This window comes from Sorghum bicolor, chromosome 1, assembly GCF_000003195.3.
Source record: "Sorghum bicolor cultivar BTx623 chromosome 1, Sorghum_bicolor_NCBIv3, whole genome shotgun sequence".
Lineage (NCBI taxonomy): Eukaryota > Viridiplantae > Streptophyta > Magnoliopsida > Poales > Poaceae > Sorghum > Sorghum bicolor.
The window spans coordinates 80,144,933-80,163,769 of record NC_012870.2 but is presented as its reverse complement, the minus strand read 5'-3'; the positions used below and the strand labels follow the sequence as shown (position 1 = coordinate 80,163,769).

The following is an 18,837-nucleotide window of genomic DNA, read 5'->3' as shown; positions in this document are numbered from 1 at the left end:
ATAATAGGGCCGTACTATAAAAAATACATACAATATAATATGAATTCCAATATATATATATGGATTACCATATATTACATATATCACTAAAATCACCATTAGTTGTGCATGTAGCAAGACTGATGATGTAAAAATCTGACAATTTAATCTGATGATGAGTTGGTGGTTGCTCTCTGGAGCTTCCATTTCTTCCGTGTCCTCTTCTTGTTGAGCAGCCAGCCAGCCAAGTAGATACTATATCATCCTCGCTCAGAGTAAGAATTAGTTGTCCTTAATCTGTTGCTTTAATTTCTTGTAAAAAGATTCAATTTCTTTCGTTTAGGTTTCATGCATGATTATCCTTCAAAATAAATAAATAATGACAATGTTAGGGTCAGCAGGGGCGTTAACAACGTTCAGGTTCAGGAGTTAATTTCTCTAACTCCCATCCTAATATCATATTGCTTGATTGTCTTGAAATAAATAATCAATCAATCAACTACTAAAGTGAATCATATATACCTGATACCTGTGCTGTACGTGATGTGCTAGGTGATTGCTGATGCGTACCGTACAGGGACAGCGTACCTAGCTTCTGCCGCAGACCCGGAGTGCTACAAAACTGCCTCCGACCGTCCAAGCGGGAGGAATGGAATGCAGTGCCCGCCCCTGTGCCTGTAGGATGGCTCAATTGCAATGCCAACAGCAGTGGCAAGGAGCAACTGGATAAGTGCTACTACGTGACTATAGAGGTGGCGCCAAATGGTATGGTCACTGTCTCCATGCACTCAACATGCATATAGCTTGGTAATGGCACTACTACAGTCAGGTGTTGGTTTTGATCTCCCACCAATATGGCCCAACGGTCTTATTGAGCCTTGTCTCGCGCTCTGATCGGGGGCGCTCAAACCTATATGGTTGGTGGGCCCCCATCGCACTGCGCTATATAAAGAGGTGGGGGCCGGCGGCATTGTTCACGAGTTGAGCAGTGACCACTCCTCTCCACCGACATCCAAAACCCTAGAAAACCCTAACCGATCCAGGGAGCGCAGCCAGCGACTGGAAGACTCACCGACGCCGGATCTGCGCCGCCTCGACGTCCGCATCACTGCCACCGCCGACATCATTGAAGATCCACTCCACCACTGACGTGATGGCCTCGGGATCGTCTTCCGTCGCCCCTGCTGCTCCTTTCGTCGACGGTTTAATCCTATTAATCCCGATCTATTTATTTGTATTTTATAGTTTTCCTTTTAGATCTCGTATAGAATATGTACCATATTATTTACCAATCAAAGATTGTACCCGTATAGATCTACTACTAGTCGATCCTATGCACAGAATAAAGCTATCATCAGGCACAACAGGGACGGCTAAATAAGCTTCGTCCTTATGCAAACGCTCTTACAGTGGAATTCACTGTAAGAGCGGTTCAACACCAGCCGCCCTTACGGTGGGCCACTGTAAGGGCGGTTGGAAACAACAACCGCCCTTACTAGTGACCACTGTAAGGGCTCTGGTGTTTCCAGCCGCCCTTATAGTGAGCATTAGTAAGGGCGGCTGGTGTCTCAGCCGCCCCTATTGTCTGCATTTGCAAGGGCGGTTCAATCTAGAACCGCCCCTACAGTTATTTTTCAGAAAAATAAAATAAAAATTACAATAATCGAATTGACAGCATAGCACAGCATATATATATATATAATCAGATTCACAACATACAGATCCATACATATACACAACACCACATTTATAGTCCAACACATTTCAAGTCTGAAATGTTTCCAAGTCCATTACAAATCCATCCAAAGAGTCCGAAGTTTTTCAAGTACTAATACAAATCAATCACAGTCCATTACCATAAGTTCACATGTAATCAACGACCTAGACATAGCCTATCCCACTGACGGAGGTGCTGGTAAAGAGGATTGCTACCTAAGTCGGAAAGTGGGTTATGGTAATCACCTTTGTAATAAACAACATGGTCCATTATAAAGTTGCAAAGGTCACCGACAATCTCTAAGAGGTCATCATATGTAGACATCCTTTTTAGTTCTTTTTCTTCTTTCCACTACAAGATCGTAAAAGACAATACCTGTAGGATGGCTCAATTGCAATGCGAAACAGCAGTGGCAAGGAGCAACTGGATCAGTGCTACGTGACTATTACTAGTGGCCGGCGCCAAATGGTATGGTCACTGTCTTGATGCCCTGAGCATGGAGGCCCTGGCTTGGTAATGGCGAAGTTCTGCTAAACGGGGTGCCAACGCACCAAATGGAAATCGCAAGTCGCGGTCAATAGATTGAATCTCGAGATGGGCCTTTGGCCTTTGGGCTATACAATACTCCATCCGCATCAAACGACGATCGATGGAATCGTATACAATTTTCTTTTTGCGGCAGACATTAGGAGGACATATGGCCTCCCCTGCCCCTGGCTCCACCAGTGGGACACAGGTTGCCACCTAGAAAAGTCTAGGACAATTACAAGACTATGCTTAAATGAAGTTTATTATTTAGGTGCCGATAAGTTTTTAGAAGGAAAAAAAAGAGAAATCTTGGATTATGCCTACACCTCGTTCACGACATCATCGAGAACGCTGGTGGTCATCATGAGCATCTCGTCGACGATGTCTTTGGTGTCCTTATCGATGACGTCCTTGTTGTTGGCCCCTCCTCCGTTCATGGTGGGCTCCTTCATCTCGGTAGCTGCTATGTGCCTCTTCACGCGTCGGCGTCGTCGTTTAATCAAAATACTAGACATGATGCTCCTTACAACTGCCCCAAGCCCTGCCAATGCCCAGCGACTGAATCCAACTGCGAAGTGTATAGGGACATATGCCCTTAAGGACATATTTAACTTTCCCCCTTTGGATCACTCACTTGGCCTCTGGATCATCTATCTAATGTATTAATAGGTTCATTTCGTGTGTAAATTTTTCTACTCCCTAGGAGTAGTTGCTCCGATGCGTGTATCTCTATATTTAGAGTGTATACGGATGAGGATGATAGAGGAGGAGAAAGGAGGTGGCGGCGGTGCCAAAGAGGAGGGAGGAGGAGGAGGATGTAGTGCCGAAATAAATGAGGGAGGAGGCGAAGATGGTGCCCTAAAAAGGAGGAAGGAGGACGATGCAGTGATAAGAAGTAAAGTAGGGAGGAGGCGAAGGTGTGACTCCCTAGAGGAGAAAGAGGTCTAACGAGTAGGCCTCACTGCCACTTGTCATTTATGTGTAAGCAAAAACACCATTTAAAGTAGCTCGGTGGTCAAATATGAAAGGTTTTAACATTACAATAGCTAAGATTTCTAGGTTTTGAGTTCAATGGTCAAAAGCATACACAAACAATAGTTCAAATTACGCCTTGACAAAGTTGAGGCAAAGATTCATCAATGTTGAAAAATAAATTTCGAGGCTTCGTAGCTGAAGGCTGAACTCACGACCCATGCCCATAACTAACATTTTTTCTGTCTTCATAATATACACGCAACTGTTCTAGTTATCAACATCCACCTTATATACACCGTGCATGATCGAGTCCATGACAATGTCTAAAAAAGTTAGCATATTTTGCGATACTACAAGGGCGGTGAAATAGTTGAATGAGGACCAAATGAAGGGGGGTTTTTTCTTTTAACAAAAATGCATGCATATATGGATGATGGATGATAGCGACATGTAGATCTAAGAACAATACTAGCTAGCTAATAAACAACAGATAATATATATAATGTACAGTCAAGCAGAGGTGACCCATCATCACGCACCAGTTGTATTGGATTGGAGGAGCTAGCTAGGATGCATGGTTCGGATCAATCAGTGAGTGAGATGAGCATGCATGCATTGCATGGCCCATGGCTAGGTCTTGCTCCCTAGGAATCCAGCCATTGGAGGTAGGCAACAAGCAGGCGACGATGCGTCTGGAGATCACTCGATCGACGGATTTATTTGGTTGCTTCTCTACGGCGCGTAACGAAGATAGCAACCTAGCATGCGATCGATCGCCGCCGGCCATGCGTTTTGTGCTACCTGCTTATTATTGTGCCGCTATGCATGAATGAAGGACAAATAAATCGACAGGGATGCATGCATTGCATGGCGGATCTATCTATCATATACGATATGATGGCAGCACCACGTGTGCAGAGCGGAAAGCAATAGTTTAGGACAACGGTCTCCAAAGTTTAACTTTGATCTATTATTTTTATAAAAATATTTATTGATATATATATACTTTTATAAAAATATTTTTTAAGATAAATCTATTCATATAATTTTTATATTTTTAAATTTAACAACTTAAAAGTTATTTATCATTTATATTTATCATTTATATTCTGGTATGAAGGGAATATGTAGAGACATACATGCGTACGTGCACTCTCTTTCAAGTTTCCAGACGATATATATATATATATATATATTCGCAGTGCAGCAGATATATATGGTCGATCGAACCCTGCTGCAGCTGGGACGTCGGGCAGCCTTGATTATTATTAGCTTACTTGGACTAGATCAAAGTGGCCATGCATGCCCATTAGCCCATACCCAAACGGAGTATTCCATCACTAATATGCGGCTGCTACGAACCAAGCAGATGCACTAACTTGGACCTTTGCACGCATGCATAGATTACATACATTATTTTATTTTAGTATTAGTATATTGTTGTGTGTGTGTGTGTATATATATATGAGTGCAGCACTACAGTCGGCGAGGATGCTTTCACAGAGAAACAAATAAGTGGGTAAGTACTCTCTTCGTCCATAAAATAAATGTAATTCTCACACTTTGAGAAGTCAAATAGTTTTAAGATTATATAAAATATACTAACACTCATGAGATAAAATAAGTATCATTAGATTAGTTATAGAATATATTTTTATAATAAATTTATTTCAGGACATAAATATTAATAATATTTATAATAAATTTAGTAAAAGTTGAGCTAGTTTAACTATCATATTTCCTATAATTACATTCTTTTCTAAACAAAAGTAGTACCTGCTACACTACTACTAGTACTAGTAGAGTACTCCCTCCGTCCACGAAAGAGTCAATTTCTAGAGTTGTCCTAAGTCAAACTTTTTAAACTTTGACCAAATTTATAGAAAAAAATGCTAAGATTTATAGTATCAAATTAGTATTATTAGATTCATCATAGAATATATTTTCATATAATGTGTATTTTATATTATAGATGTTGTTACTCTTTTCTATAAAGTTAGTCAAACTTTAAAAAGTTTGACTGGCACGGATCCTAGGAATTGATTCTTTCGGGGACGGAGGGAGTAGTAGTACAACACAACTGCCAGGCAGGCACCTAGAATACATCGGATCATGTGCACATAGATGGACAAATCAGAGGCCACCATTGTCAATCTTCTACGCCGCTGCATGTGTATGCTGGTAACTCCCACGGTCCAAAAAAAAAAGAACACAATTCTAGGTTTACGGCTAGTCAAGCTTTTTCAAATTCAACCTATTTTATAGAAAATATTAATATTTATATCTTCAAATAAATATATATTTTTGCTGTAAAATATATTTTTAATGATACTTCTTTGATATAAAAAAATGTTAGTATTTTTCATGTAGAGATAATTATTGAAGTTGAAATTGTTTGGCTCCTTTAAAAGCAAGAATCGCTCTTTTTTGGGATAGAGAGAGTACATCTCTCATCTCTATGTTGTTATTCCTCCAAGAAACTCGAAAAGCACATTCCCTATCCGCCAACTCCTCCTTCTTTGCTCTCCCTGCCAACCAGGAACTCTCATCATATATCCTCTGCCTCTACTTATACCATTCCCTCTCCCTCTCGATCTGACAACGACAATCCCTATCCATGTTAGGCATTCCACCATGTAGCTTCCCACCAACATGGAGGACGATGTTTGTGCCAAGACCAGATACGGTCTTGCTCTAGCGACAAGACTATCATCCATGATCATGGCACAGTGGGCCGCCCAATTACTGATAATCACCAACATGGAGGACGATGTCTGTGCCAAGACTAGATACGGTCTTGCTCTAGCGACAAGACTATCATCCAGGATCATGGCGCAGTGGGCCGCCCAATTACTGATAATCTCATTTTGATCGGTTTGTAGGTTGTTTTCCGAGTCAATTAAATAGATGGAGTCACTTTCCATATATATCTTGCCTATGCCATGTCCGCCAGATAGATGAGCCCCTTTACACTAGTACACAGAGCTACTATACAGGCGGTTCGTAACCCCTTTCTACAGGCGGATTGACGAACCGCCTATGCTATTGGTCTGTGGAAATAAACTTTTCCACAGACGGGTAACTGAGAACCGCATGTAGAAATCCATTTCTACAGGCGGTTCAATTAATAAACTTTTTCACGAGCGGGTAACCGAGAACCGCATGTAGAAATCCATTTCTATAGACGGTTCAATTATGCCACCCGCCTGTACAAATCTTTCCACAGGCGGGTAACTGAGAACCGCATGTAGAAATCCATTTCTATAGACGGTTCAATTATGTCACCCGCATGTACAAATTTTTTTATAGTAAATACAAAATTGATTTTTAAAAATAGAAAAAAAAAAGGTTTAATCATAAGGAAGACCGTCTGGCTAATCGCCCGTCCGTCTCCACCGCAATTTGCAAGTCGCGCTTTTTCGTGCAAAATCGCGTGCTCCGCGGCCGGTGGGATTTGAACCTAAGACCTTTCCCTTGCGCGTAGCCTCCTCTACCACTCTGCCTATCACTCACTTATGTCTATATCAAAGTTTAGTTCCCCACATATATTGATTATTTGAAGCCCTAAACGTATTCCAATGGAAAAGTTGTCAACTACAAAGTTTCATAACTTTTCAAGATCTACAACTTTTATATTGGTAGTTTCTCCATCCGAGGTCATTTACAAAATTTGAATTTCAAATTTGAGAAATTCAAACATAGTTTTCGACGACAAGATGATTTCGAATGAAAAAATTATCAACTACAAAGTTTCATAACTTTTCGAGATCTACAACTTTCATTTTGACAGTTTTTTCAAACGAGGCCTGTAGAAATATGATTTTTACAGGCGGTTTCTTAGGAGAACCGCCTATAGAAATACATGATTTCTACAGGCGGTTATGTTAGGAAAAAACCGTCTGTGAAAATTGATTTTCACAGGCGGTTTTTGAGTTGGGTCCGCCAATTTATTTTTACAGGCGTTCTTTAATTAAAACCGTCTGTAAAAATTAAATTCCACCGCCAGCTTAGAGCTTCTTTGTACTAGTGTGTTGAATTTGTCCTAGGCCAGTCGGCTTGGCATACCACCACTTGGGGAGGCAGTTATAGTCTTGGTGAGGATACTCGAGGACCATGTAGGATGAGTACCCTGCCATAAAACTAATGGTACTTGGACATAGGTCTTGGGCCTTGTTGTCACGAAGAAAAATATTGATCTAGAGTAATATCATTTATTAGATAAAGGTAGCTAGTTGTCTAGTTATTATATGGATTGAGCATATATGTCAACTCAACTTTTTAGTTTGCATGATGCTATGACATTTATGCATTCCAGGGTGCAAAGTACAACGAAGGCTAGTGTAAATGATCACATGGATCTATTTCATTACATGGTTATTAGATTAAAAGTCTCTACAAATGCATTAGCATGGAGAGGATACATGAACATGATACATGTTCGGATGTTCCCTAAGATACAACTGTTGCTGCTACAGTCAAACTCAGAACTCATGAGCCAACCTCTTCATTTAGTCAAATTAACCCCCACTCATCCTCCTCTACATTTCTATCTAGGTTCCTCCTGTCACATTATGCAGTATGCCCGGATCACCTCGATTATAGGTGCACGACAAAGTGGGCATTTTCCAACCCCATGGAGCAATTCACTTGCGCATTTTGAGCAGGTGCACATATGTCCACATCTAAGGCAATGTAGAGGTTATTGTTTAGAAAGTATTTTTGAAATAAACAGTACAACTAAAAATACGTGAGAAATAGCTGACTAACCTATAAAGAAGGGAGTCAATCTGGTTGTCACAGCAAATGCAACACATTCCTTTCCTTGCTAGCTTCCATTGTGATCCATCCTCTAATATTTCTTCATCTGGTTCAAGTTCTAGGAATCATTCTTCAACCATAGTGAATTAATCATGTACCATGTCATGACACTGGAATGAGAGGAAAAGAGTAGGTGCACCTTGCATGGTTAGAGATCGGTTAAGAGCAGCAGACACTTCTTGCTTGATGGAGCGTTGTAGCTCCATCTGCATCTCCATGCATGCTTCTAACATCTGTTGCATGCTAGTCATTCCTCTCTGCACTCTAATCAACTCATCTCGCAAAATGTGGATAGTGTCCCAGTCCTGCAAAGCATTTTTAACAAGATAAATGCTTGGATATTCAAATTTATGTACACTAAAGGACTCTAGTGACCTCTAATGAACAAAAAATTCCCTTCCCAGTTGGTGGGAGAAGTGACTCACAAATTCAGAATGATGCATGCTTTGTTGACTCCAATTATGATGGGGCAATTCAGTATGCCACTGGCGTTGCTGCGGGAAAAGTGTTTGATCTGCCAACATAGTTGATGACTGAGGTGCATTGTCTCTCTCAGCTCGATTTTGTTCATCTATCCTGATTTCAATAGGATCTTCGTTGAGTAAACCAGTGGTGGTTGGTCTTTGACCCTCAAAATTCCAATCATGTTCTTGCCTTTGGACATAAGACCGAATGAGCTGGTCCAGACTTTCTCGAAAGCCACTGCTAAGAAGATTTGACACGCTTCGCCTGCAAAATAAAGGGGCTATATGAGCATTTGGCATAAGGACAACATTTACCTTCCATGGACCTTTGCAATAAAATACCTGCTTAAGAGCTCTCTGAGTTCAATTCCATAAACATCATCATCCGAAGGACGAAGCCTATTGACGTTTCTACTTGAAGGGAAACTTCGTCCTAACTGCCAATTTGGTCCAGGTTCTTGAGAATCAATAATGAGCCATTCTTCATCTCTATGTACAAAGGTGTTGTCATGTCCATCCTCGGTGCCAGATATATCCCTTGACCATGGTGAATCACTTTGTTGTCCTCCATAAGTTTCAGCTTCCCGTTGCATGACATTGTTAGAAGGAGCATGAAAGGCATAACTAGAATGATCATTGTCCTGTTCCGAGGACCCTGAGTCTGAATAATCTTCATATCGATCTATTTGTTCTTGAGCAAAGTCGGTTTGATGGGCATCATTACTATTAGCTACATTGTTTTCAATGTGTGAATCTTCATTTTGCACTGATTGTTGTGTTAGAATTTCATAGTCACGAGTTGCATTTTCTATATGATTGTTATCATCACTTACAGCCTGAGGTGTTACACTGTCATACTCATTATCGATAGAATTTGTTTGAGTAGACAATGCCACCAAAGTTGATTGATCGTTGGTGATGCTTTCTATTCCAGAGCGAACTTCTTCCCTAGGCAAGAACAATATATTGTCAGCAAACAAATATCAATAATATCCTATTCTTGTCAAGTGTACCAAAAATGAAAGATGATACAGTGACATGGCAGCAAAAGTTGTGTTCCTTTTGCAGCTTGATCAAGATATCTTTTCCACCTAATTTTTCTATTAAGTGAAGCAAGATCTAACATGCAAAACTCAAGAACAGCAATAGTAGAGGAGATACTATTACTAGGCAAAGAAAGCCATACCTCAGTCTATAGACAGGATGACTGTGTCTAACATGTCCTAATTCTCTGGCTGTCACAAAAATCGATCTCTCATCATTCATGGGCCTTCCACTATGAAAGAATCTACCTCGGAGAGAAGACTGGAAAATAATAACGATAAGTTCCATGAAATGCTCTAGAGGACGGACAATATCTCATACATCACTAATTCATTGAAGTACGTACACTAAACAATGCTTTTCTAGTCTAGGTGCTTATTAGCAAGTTTCTCCCTACAATAATGCAATATTTTTCTTGATACACAATACTTGGGTGCACATCATCCAACACAAACATATATAGGACATGCTAGTCTGCTACACATTGCTGCTGCATACCCTCTGCCCATTATCATATCACAGGGGCCGGGACAAAGCACAACCACACAAGGTACTGTGTCACCATACTATTTGCAGCACGGCAACTAGCCAACTAATTAACCCTTCAATCAAATCAAGGGGGGGGGGGGAGGAGGAGGAACTATCTCTGGTTTATTTTAAGTGGTAGCTACTCTAATTAGGACTAGTAGGTGTAGGTGAGAATGAAGTAATTAACATTCCATTGATTTCCTCCACCCGACAAACGAATGTAGTACATGGACATGCATGTACCATATGCATGATCAGTATGCTTCTCCAAAAAGCAACCCCCCCTTTGATCTGCCAGTTGTGTCGATCATTCCGTCTTGTTACAAGTAATAAGAACAAAATGTTTGTTTTTTGGAGATGGACGGAGAAGAAAATGAAAGCGATCGATCGACCAAGTGGAAGGTTTGAGGTTGATGAGGTTTTGGGTTTGACCTGAATGCGGCCGCGGTGAGCGAAGGTGGAGACGGCGCGGTGCTCTGAGAGACCCTGCAGCTCCCGCTGGCGTTCCATGGCCATGCGCGTGACGACGACGTCGGCGCGCGCCTGCGGCCGGCCGCGCAGCAGTCTGCCTGACGCCTCCTCCTCCTCCTCCTCCTCCTCCCCGTGGTATCCCTGGCAGGCCATGCGAATGCGCTCCCGCACGGAGCGCACCCGCTCGCGCTCGCTCTCGCCCAGCCACTCCAGCTCGGCACCGGGGGCCCGTCCCCGCGGCGACGCCGACGCCGACGCCGCCCACTCCCTGGCGATCCGCCTGACGAGCGCGCGCTCGGGAGACCGCGCGCGCCGCCTGCCTCCGCCGCGTCCTCCGTCCCCGCCGTGGAGGAATGAGGCGTCGAGCATGGAGACGGCGTGGAGGCGCGCGAGCGCCAGGAGCTCGGAGTCGCGGTCGCGGCGGTCGAGGTCCAGCGTGGTGAGCACCATCTGCTCGCACGCCCACTGCTGCGCGATGATCCTGGACGCCGCGTGTGAGGCAGCCGACGACGAGGTGTCGCCGCCGGTCTTGGCGCGGATGTTGTCGTCCATGGTGGCGGGAAGGTGCGTGCTCGATCAGCGCGGGTATATATTAGGCAGCAGTGTCGCTGTCAGGGCGGTTCGTAGTGAGGAGAGGGAAGAGTATAAGTAGAGGCGCACAGGCGGCCGGAGGAGGAAGACAGTGGGTGGGTGGGTGGGTGGGTGGGTGGGGATAGCAAGCATTCCTCGCTGGCGGTGGCGGGAGAGCAGAGGAGGAGGAGACGATGCTTGGGAGAAGAGAAGAGAATAGAAGGGATGATGAGCAAATCCCGAGGTGGTGGAGCGACGAGACGCACGCACTGTCTAGCTGTCGGCGGTACGGTGTGCATGCATGCTCGATCGCTCGCTCGCAGCAGTCTCAGGCTCTGTTCTCGCGATCGCTATATTCCTCTTCCGCGCCACAGAGAAGGCGCCAAACCCGCGAGTGATCTCGAGAGCCACCGCATGCTTGTTGCCTAGTACCTCACCTCCAATGCCTGATAGCTAGCAGATGGGCCATGCTTGCATGCTCATCTCATCTCACTCACTGATTATGATTGATCGGATCCGATCGATCCTCCTCCAATCCAATATATACAAACCCCATAAGCTAAAACTGATCAGAAAAAATATTAAAGTATTACTGAACCGCGTTCAGCACTCACTACTACTAAAATATGAGTACTGAACGATACTGAATTTTGTTTAGTATACAATTTGATGTAGAATAGTATTCAACGGCTAGAGTGTAGAATAGAGAGAGAGAGAGAGAGGGGCTCGGGCAGTTTCTTCTTGTTGCTCTGGCTATGCGCCATGATCGATCGTAGTATGCATGGTCTACCTCCCTTGGCAGTTTCTCCAGCTTCTGTCCTTTTGTGATTGTTGTTTCTCTGTGTACCAATTGCATGCATGCGCCATTACTGTTTGATATTATTCTGTGCTATCATGTTTGTGATCCCCGCGGCATGAGCATGAACAGTAGTGCCAGGCCAGCCAGTTGAGAGCAGCAGGAGGAAATTAACACTGGGTACATTGTTTTGGGTGTGTGCACTGCTTTCACATGGATGCATGATGGAATAGAAGAAGGACGAGAGGGCGTATGAACCGACGCTGCTGTCCCCCCGCCCACCTTACATTCCCTACGATTTCAGGGACGACGGCGACGATCTGAGAAGACCGAGTTCCGAGGAGATCAATTAATCGAGTACCTACAGCAACATCAGATCAGAGATGATCCATCCACGTACATACTCTGCCTCCTTTCAAGCCTCTACTGTTTCAGTTTACTCCTTCAGAGGCCAAAAGCCAACATCCATTTGTTCACTGTCACTCGCTCCAGCCAGACACTTCGTTCTTCTCTAGAGATGATTCGATATCCATGCATGCAAGTGTACTATAATTACTGTTTGCTTGGAAGAGGGTAAAGCGGAGTGAGTGATCCAAGTGATCGAGGGCAGAGCTCAGCTGCCATTCTCATTTCTGATTCTCATCGGCTTCTCTGGACCACTATTGATCGAGTCACTCACTGCGGGCCTTGATATATAGGATCAGTAACCAAGTATAGTCCTGTAGTGGGACTACTTTACCACTTGATTCTTCGCCCGTCTCGGATCTCATTATCATAGTAAAAATCTGGAATCCAGATAGTGATCTTATTATTATGTTTTTTAATCTCATTCTCATTTTTCTTATGGCACTTTCTAATGTAGAAACTAGCTAGATGGTTTCGATGATCCACCTAGCTTGCGTCATGTTAGCCACAAGATCGAGTGGTAAGTCAGACAATAATGTTGATAGTTTAGACTTTATCAACAAAAGAAAATTATTATTTTTTTAAAAAAAAATCATTTCGAATCTTTTTTCAAAAATCATAGACAGCTAGTTTTTATAAATGGAAAATTTGGTTTTGATTTTTTTTCATTAGAATCGTGCTCTATCTTATGGTGACTAGCTTGGAGTAATTTAAATCTAATAATATGGTCCAATGAGAACTTTTGAGTGGATTGAAAAGTTTGAGGAGATGAACAATCCGGTTTCCATATATATTGTGTGAGGATGCAACAAAGTCCAGGGTGTCGATTATATATATATAAAGAAAAAAGAGAAAAGCCAGGGTGTCAACCAGGCCTCGAGGCCCATGTCTAGTCAAGGGTTTCGTCCAAATATCGTCCACGCCGTTGCCCTCACGGTCCACATAAGTTTCGTAGCGGTCCTCGTCAGCCCACCAGCCCGTTTGTTAGAGTTAGACGCTTCAGCCCTGTGTGGCCTCTGCCTCTCCACGGAATGAAGGAATTGGTCGCGCACGGGCCACGGCTGCTCAGAGATGGTCATTCGACATCTTCTACTAATTTTTTTTGTCAGCCCCAGGTCTCACGCACGTATGTTCAGAGAATTTCAGAGGGGGCGGAAGAAGCATTTCCTTGTTTTTTCCCTCTCTTCCGAGGGGTTGTTTAGTTTTCATTAAAAAATTTGCAAAGTTTTCTATCACATAAAATTTTCCGGCGTAAGCATAAAACATTAAATATAGATAAAAAAACTAAATAATTGTATAATTCGTCTGTAATTTATGAAACGATTTTTTTTGAATTTAGTTAGTCTATAATTAAACAATACTTATCAAATAAAAACGAAATTGGTATATTAGCTAAAATCAAAAAAAAATCACCACCTCCAAAACAATTTTTTAAGCCTGTCATGTGCGTACTACTCAAGTCATGTGCTGCCCTGCCGTTGCAGGGGGGAATGGATGAATAAAGAAAGGGAGATTGAGTAAAAGAAACACGTGAGAATATATGAGGGAAGGTGCAGTGGCAGTGGTGTTGGGCCGACTTGGCAGGCCCACCATGGGTGTGACGTCGCCCATGCTTCCGTCCGCCCACAAGGTTACGGCCACGTCGTGCGAGGATCGCCTCATCTTTTTTTCTTTTTCTCTTTGTTATCATTACTATTTTTTTCGAGATTCAGATAGGACACAGACTTATTCCTATAAACACACGCACGCATACACATCTATCCCTATAAGTACTTTCGAAGAACCAAGTTAGACCGACAAATCTTAAGATTGACAAAGTCACCACCGGCACCTCGTTGTCGATGAGCACGTCGCCTACCACTAAAAGCATATCGTCATTAAATCTTAGAATAAATTCAAAAACATATGAGCGTAAAGTCAAAGACTTGAAATTGGGTAGGCAGATTTCACCATAAAGAACTCAACAAGCTGATCTATGATCAGTTCGCCTTTGACCATTACCCGTATTTACTTATATATTTAATATAATAATAAATGCGGAACATGCGGTATATAAGATATTGTTTAGTCCCAAAAAATTTCAAAAGATTATATCATATCGAATCTTTTGACAATAATTATCAAATACAAATAAAGTGCTACAGTAATCAAACCTAAAAATTTTCATAAACTAAACAAGGCCCAAGTGGGGAAAAAAGATGTTCTTTTCGTTTGGTAATGCTTGTCTAATTATAGCTAAGGTCAGTCTCACTGCAAGTTTTATATATGTTTCATTCATATTAAATAAGTTGTCATATAGATATTTTTGATGATATGACTGTGTATTCAAGAAAAGAGAGAGAAAAATAGGTTTCATCTAGATAAAACTCTTTTGATATAATTACCAACTCTCCATGAGTCTTGGAATTAAAAGCATATAAAACTATAGAATAAAACTTTTTATTGAGAGTAGGTATTTCATCCTAATTTTATTTTATTTTAAATGGCACGCCAAAATAATGCTATAAAACTCCTATTAAAACTGGTCTGACAATTGATAATAAATATAGTACATCATACGGTCTTGTTGATTTTACCTCAAAACCTAAGGCCTTGTTTAGTTGGCAAAATGAAAAGTTTTCGAACACTGTAGCACTTTCGTTTGTTTGTGGCAAATATTGTCCAATTATGGATTAACTAGGCTCAAAAGATTCATCTCGTGATTTACAGACAAACTGTGTAGTTAGTTTTTGTTTTTGACTATATTTAACGCTCCATGCATGTATCACAAGATTCGATGTGATATGGAATTTTGAAAAGTTTTTGGTTTTTGGGGTGAACACCCGAAAATCAAAAAGTTTTCAAGATTTTCCGTCACATCGAATCTTCAGCACATGCATAAAGCATTAAATATAGACGAAAATAAAAACTAATTGTACAGTTTACCTGTAAATCGCGAGACGAATCTTTTGATACGAATCTTTTGATCCTAGTTAGTATATAATTAGATAATATTTGCCACAAACAAACGAAAATGCTACAGTAGCGAAATCTGAAATCTTTTCAAATCTAAACAAGGTCTAAAAACTTTTAAAAATTTTGTATCACGTCGAATTTTACGGCAATGTATATAGTATTAAATATAGATAAGAAAATAACTAATTATTTGAGATGAATCTTTTAAATTTAATTAATTTATGATTGAACAAATGCAAACAAAACTGGGACCGTATCAAAATTAAAAAAGTTTTAAAGGCCTTGTTTAGGCCTTGTTTAGTTCCCAAAAAATTTCAAGATTCTCCGTCACATCGAATCTTGTGGCACATGCATGAAGTATTAAATGTAGACAAAACCAAATACTGATTACACAGTTTACCTGTAATTCGCGAGCTGAATCTTTTGAGTCTAGTTAGTCCATGATTGGACAATATTTGCCACAAACAAACGAAAGTGCTACAGTAGCCAAAACCAAAATTTTTCCTCAACTGAACAAGGCCTTAGTTCTGAAAACATCTCGGATTTTGGTACTGTAGTATTTTCGTTTGTTTGTGGCAAATATTGTCCAATCATAAACTAACTAGGCTCAAAAAAATCGTCGCATAAATTACAGACAAACTGTGCAATTAGTTTTTATTTTCTTTTATATTTCGTATTTAATACATGTGTCACAAGATTTAATGTGATGAGAAATTTTGAAAAGTTTTTGAATTTTGGAGTAAACTAAACAAGGCCGAGAACAGGTGAGAGTAGACAGGACATGACGCCGGCGGGACAGCGAAGATGTCAGGAAGAGATAGACCGGCGCGGATCCGATGCTCCCTCACCCGGACACGTCACACGTCTATATCCATATACGGAGGCGGCCTCTTTGCTGACCCTTTCCGAGAACCCAGATCGGCAAATGTTCGGATGCAGTTGTCGTACTTCTTTCCCGTACAAAAAAGTGAAATATACATTCTTTTTTAGCAGAGAGAAAAGAAATGTCAATTTTTATATTATTATTTGTTTTTCCATGGAAATAAACCCGGTGGAGTTATATTAAAGGTTGTGGCGGGATCCTATGCGCATCAACCACCTGTCTTTGTCGGAGATGATCCACCATGCAAGGGATGCATATTATTATATTGCTCCTAATTGTAGTGGAGTGGAGAAGGAGAATTCCATCGTGTGGACCGGATGCATATGCTCCCATTGAATCTTACAACACATACATAAAGCATTAAATATAGATGAAAATAAAAACTAATTGTACATTTTATCTATAAATTACGATATGAATCTTTTGAGCCTAGTTAGTCTATTATTAGATAATATTTACCACAAACAAACGAAAGTGCTACAATAGCGAAATCCAAAAAATTTTCAGAACTAAACTAGGCCCTAATTGTGGGCGGCGTCAAGCTAGCTTTATTTTCCGTTACCATTAATTAGCAAGCACACGGGCTATCATCGCCACATACTCCTTTGTTTTGTCTGCTTCAATTATTGCTCTTTCCCTTAAACAAAAGCTTCTTTTGAAAAGGAGTGCAGACATAATGGCCTTGTTTAGTTCCCAAATTTTTTAAAGATTCTCCGTCACATCGAATCTTGCGGCACATGTATGAAGTATTAAATATAGACGAAAACAAAAACTAATTATGTAGTTTAGCTGTAAATCGCGAGACGAATCTTTTGATCCTAGTTAGTCTATGATTGGATAAAATTTGCCAAAAAAAAGAAAGTGCTACAGTAGCGAAATCCAAAATTTTTCCCAAACTAAACAAGGCCTAAAAGAACAGATAAGGCATGGTTCCGACAGTAGGAGTTGCGTCCAAATCGCAAATGGCCTGCCAAGGCGTCATTATAATAATATACTACTTTTATCTGTAATTAATTCTATATAGCTGAGTGCTTGAGTGATTAGAATCTTTTTAAGGTGAAAATCTACCCATTCAAACTCAAGTCCTACGGGTGGTGGACAGACTTTGTGTTTGCTTCCTCTTCTTTTTTTTTAAAAAAAAACATGCTAAGGCACGGTTGCAAAATGCTCTAAGGAAGGATTTAAAGTCTTTGACTTGGTACCAATGTTCCTGTTTTTCTAGATTTACTTCCTCTATAATCCAAAATATACTGCACAATTCGATTTGCTTGATTTGAATTTCAAATGTTTCTCTTATAATAAAGTATATAAACTTTATGAATTATGATAAAAATTTTGGCCGTAAGATTATAAAAACATAAATATACTATAACAACTTCTGTTTGATGTAATTTAGACTGATTATTGATAAAAGAATAGTAAAAAAGTTTAAATCTTGAACGTGGGTAAATGTACATACATTAAGTTAGTAAGTACAATGTGGGCAAATCAAATGTGGATAGGAGTACATGCTTGTAATAAACACGTCACAGCGTCTTTGGTCACATCTAAAACGTGATGGAATGTACAAGGCCCATGCTGGATTAGTAGTACATTTTTCTGGCGTTACGTTGCAGGGTGCAAAATGGCCCACACACCGACACACGTACTGCCGGCATGATTGCTTTGCTCTCGTCGACGTGGTCGTCTGCACCTGCACTTGGGACGATGCGATACGATGAAGCAGCTTGCGCGGCGCCGGCCAAGCTTATCCTGCTGCTGCATGTGGTTCATAACAAATCAATATTCGAAATAGCTGAGCCTATTTATTTAAGTTTATCTATCAAATCTATCAGCTATTTATTAATATATTTTTTTAATAATAAATTAATAAATCATACTTTCCATTTAAGCAAATAGGTCTATAAAATAGAGCCAGGAAGTGTAGACCAGCGTTTGGGTCCCTTTCCAAGGCCCCCAAGCCTGCCATGCCAGCCAAAAGGCAGGGGGAAAAAATAAAAATTGGGTGTAGAGAGTTTGTGCACAAGACAATATTTCAAGTATAGAGTTTGTGCACGACAAGTTCAAAGGAGGAACGAAGGTCGAGCATTATATACAACACAGTGGCTTAGGCTTTATTTAGTTTTTAAAAAAATTTGCAAAAATTTTTTAGATTCTCTATCACATCGAATCTTTAGACGTAAGCATGGAATATTAAATATAGACGAAAATAAAAACTAGTTGCACAGTTTGATTGGAATTGAAGAGATATTAGCCTATAATTGGACTATATTTGTCAAATACAAACGAAAGTACTACAGTGTCGATTTCCCAAAAAATTTTGGAACTAAGGCCTTGTTTACTTCCACCCAAAATTCAAAAACTTTTCAAGATTTCCCGTCACATCGAATCTTTAGACACATGCATGAAGTATTAAATATAAACGAAAATAAAAACTAATTGCACAGTTTGGTCGAAATTTACGAGACGAATCTTTTGTGCCCAGTTAGTCCATGATTGAACAATAATTACCACAAACAAACGAAAGTGTTACAGTGTCGCGAAAAAATTTCGTCAAGGAACTAAACAAGGCCTTAAGCAAGGCCTATATATACAAAAACCCAAATTCCCAAAAGGCAAGCATATGCATATATACGTACCTGAACAAGAAGAACGGTACATGACGGTGTTCAACTGGTTGTCCGTTCTAGCTTCTAGGTTACGT

General features: G+C 40.8%; 1 protein-coding gene across 1 annotated transcript; it reads right to left on the bottom strand.

The window, feature by feature from the left end:
* On the bottom strand, positions 7,525-11,154 carry LOC8155696. The gene is made up of 7 exons (XM_021463730.1): positions 10,486-11,154; positions 9,668-9,786; positions 8,824-9,429; positions 8,443-8,746; positions 8,157-8,322; positions 7,967-8,063; positions 7,525-7,881 (listed from the first exon to the last, which is right to left on the bottom strand). The coding sequence occupies exons 1-7, from the start codon at positions 11,074-11,076 to the stop codon at positions 7,764-7,766; spliced, it is 2,001 nt and encodes a 666-aa protein (XP_021319405.1). The 5' UTR covers positions 11,077-11,154; the 3' UTR covers positions 7,525-7,763.

What these genes read in the sequence shown, in the direction of transcription:
- LOC8155696 (XM_021463730.1), bottom strand. Translation starts at nt 11,076, where the DNA reads ATGGACGACAACATCCGCGCCAAGACCGGCGGCGACACCTCGTCGTCG. An exon ending in CTCACCGCGGCCGCATTCAG is followed by an intron (nt 9,787 to 10,485) that starts GTCAAACCCAAA and finishes ATTATTTTCCAG; the next exon opens with TCTTCTCTCCGAGGTAGATT. An exon ending in CCGATCTCTAACCATGCAAG is followed by an intron (nt 8,064 to 8,156) that starts GTGCACCTACTC and finishes AACTTGAACCAG; the next exon opens with ATGAAGAAATATTAGAGGAT.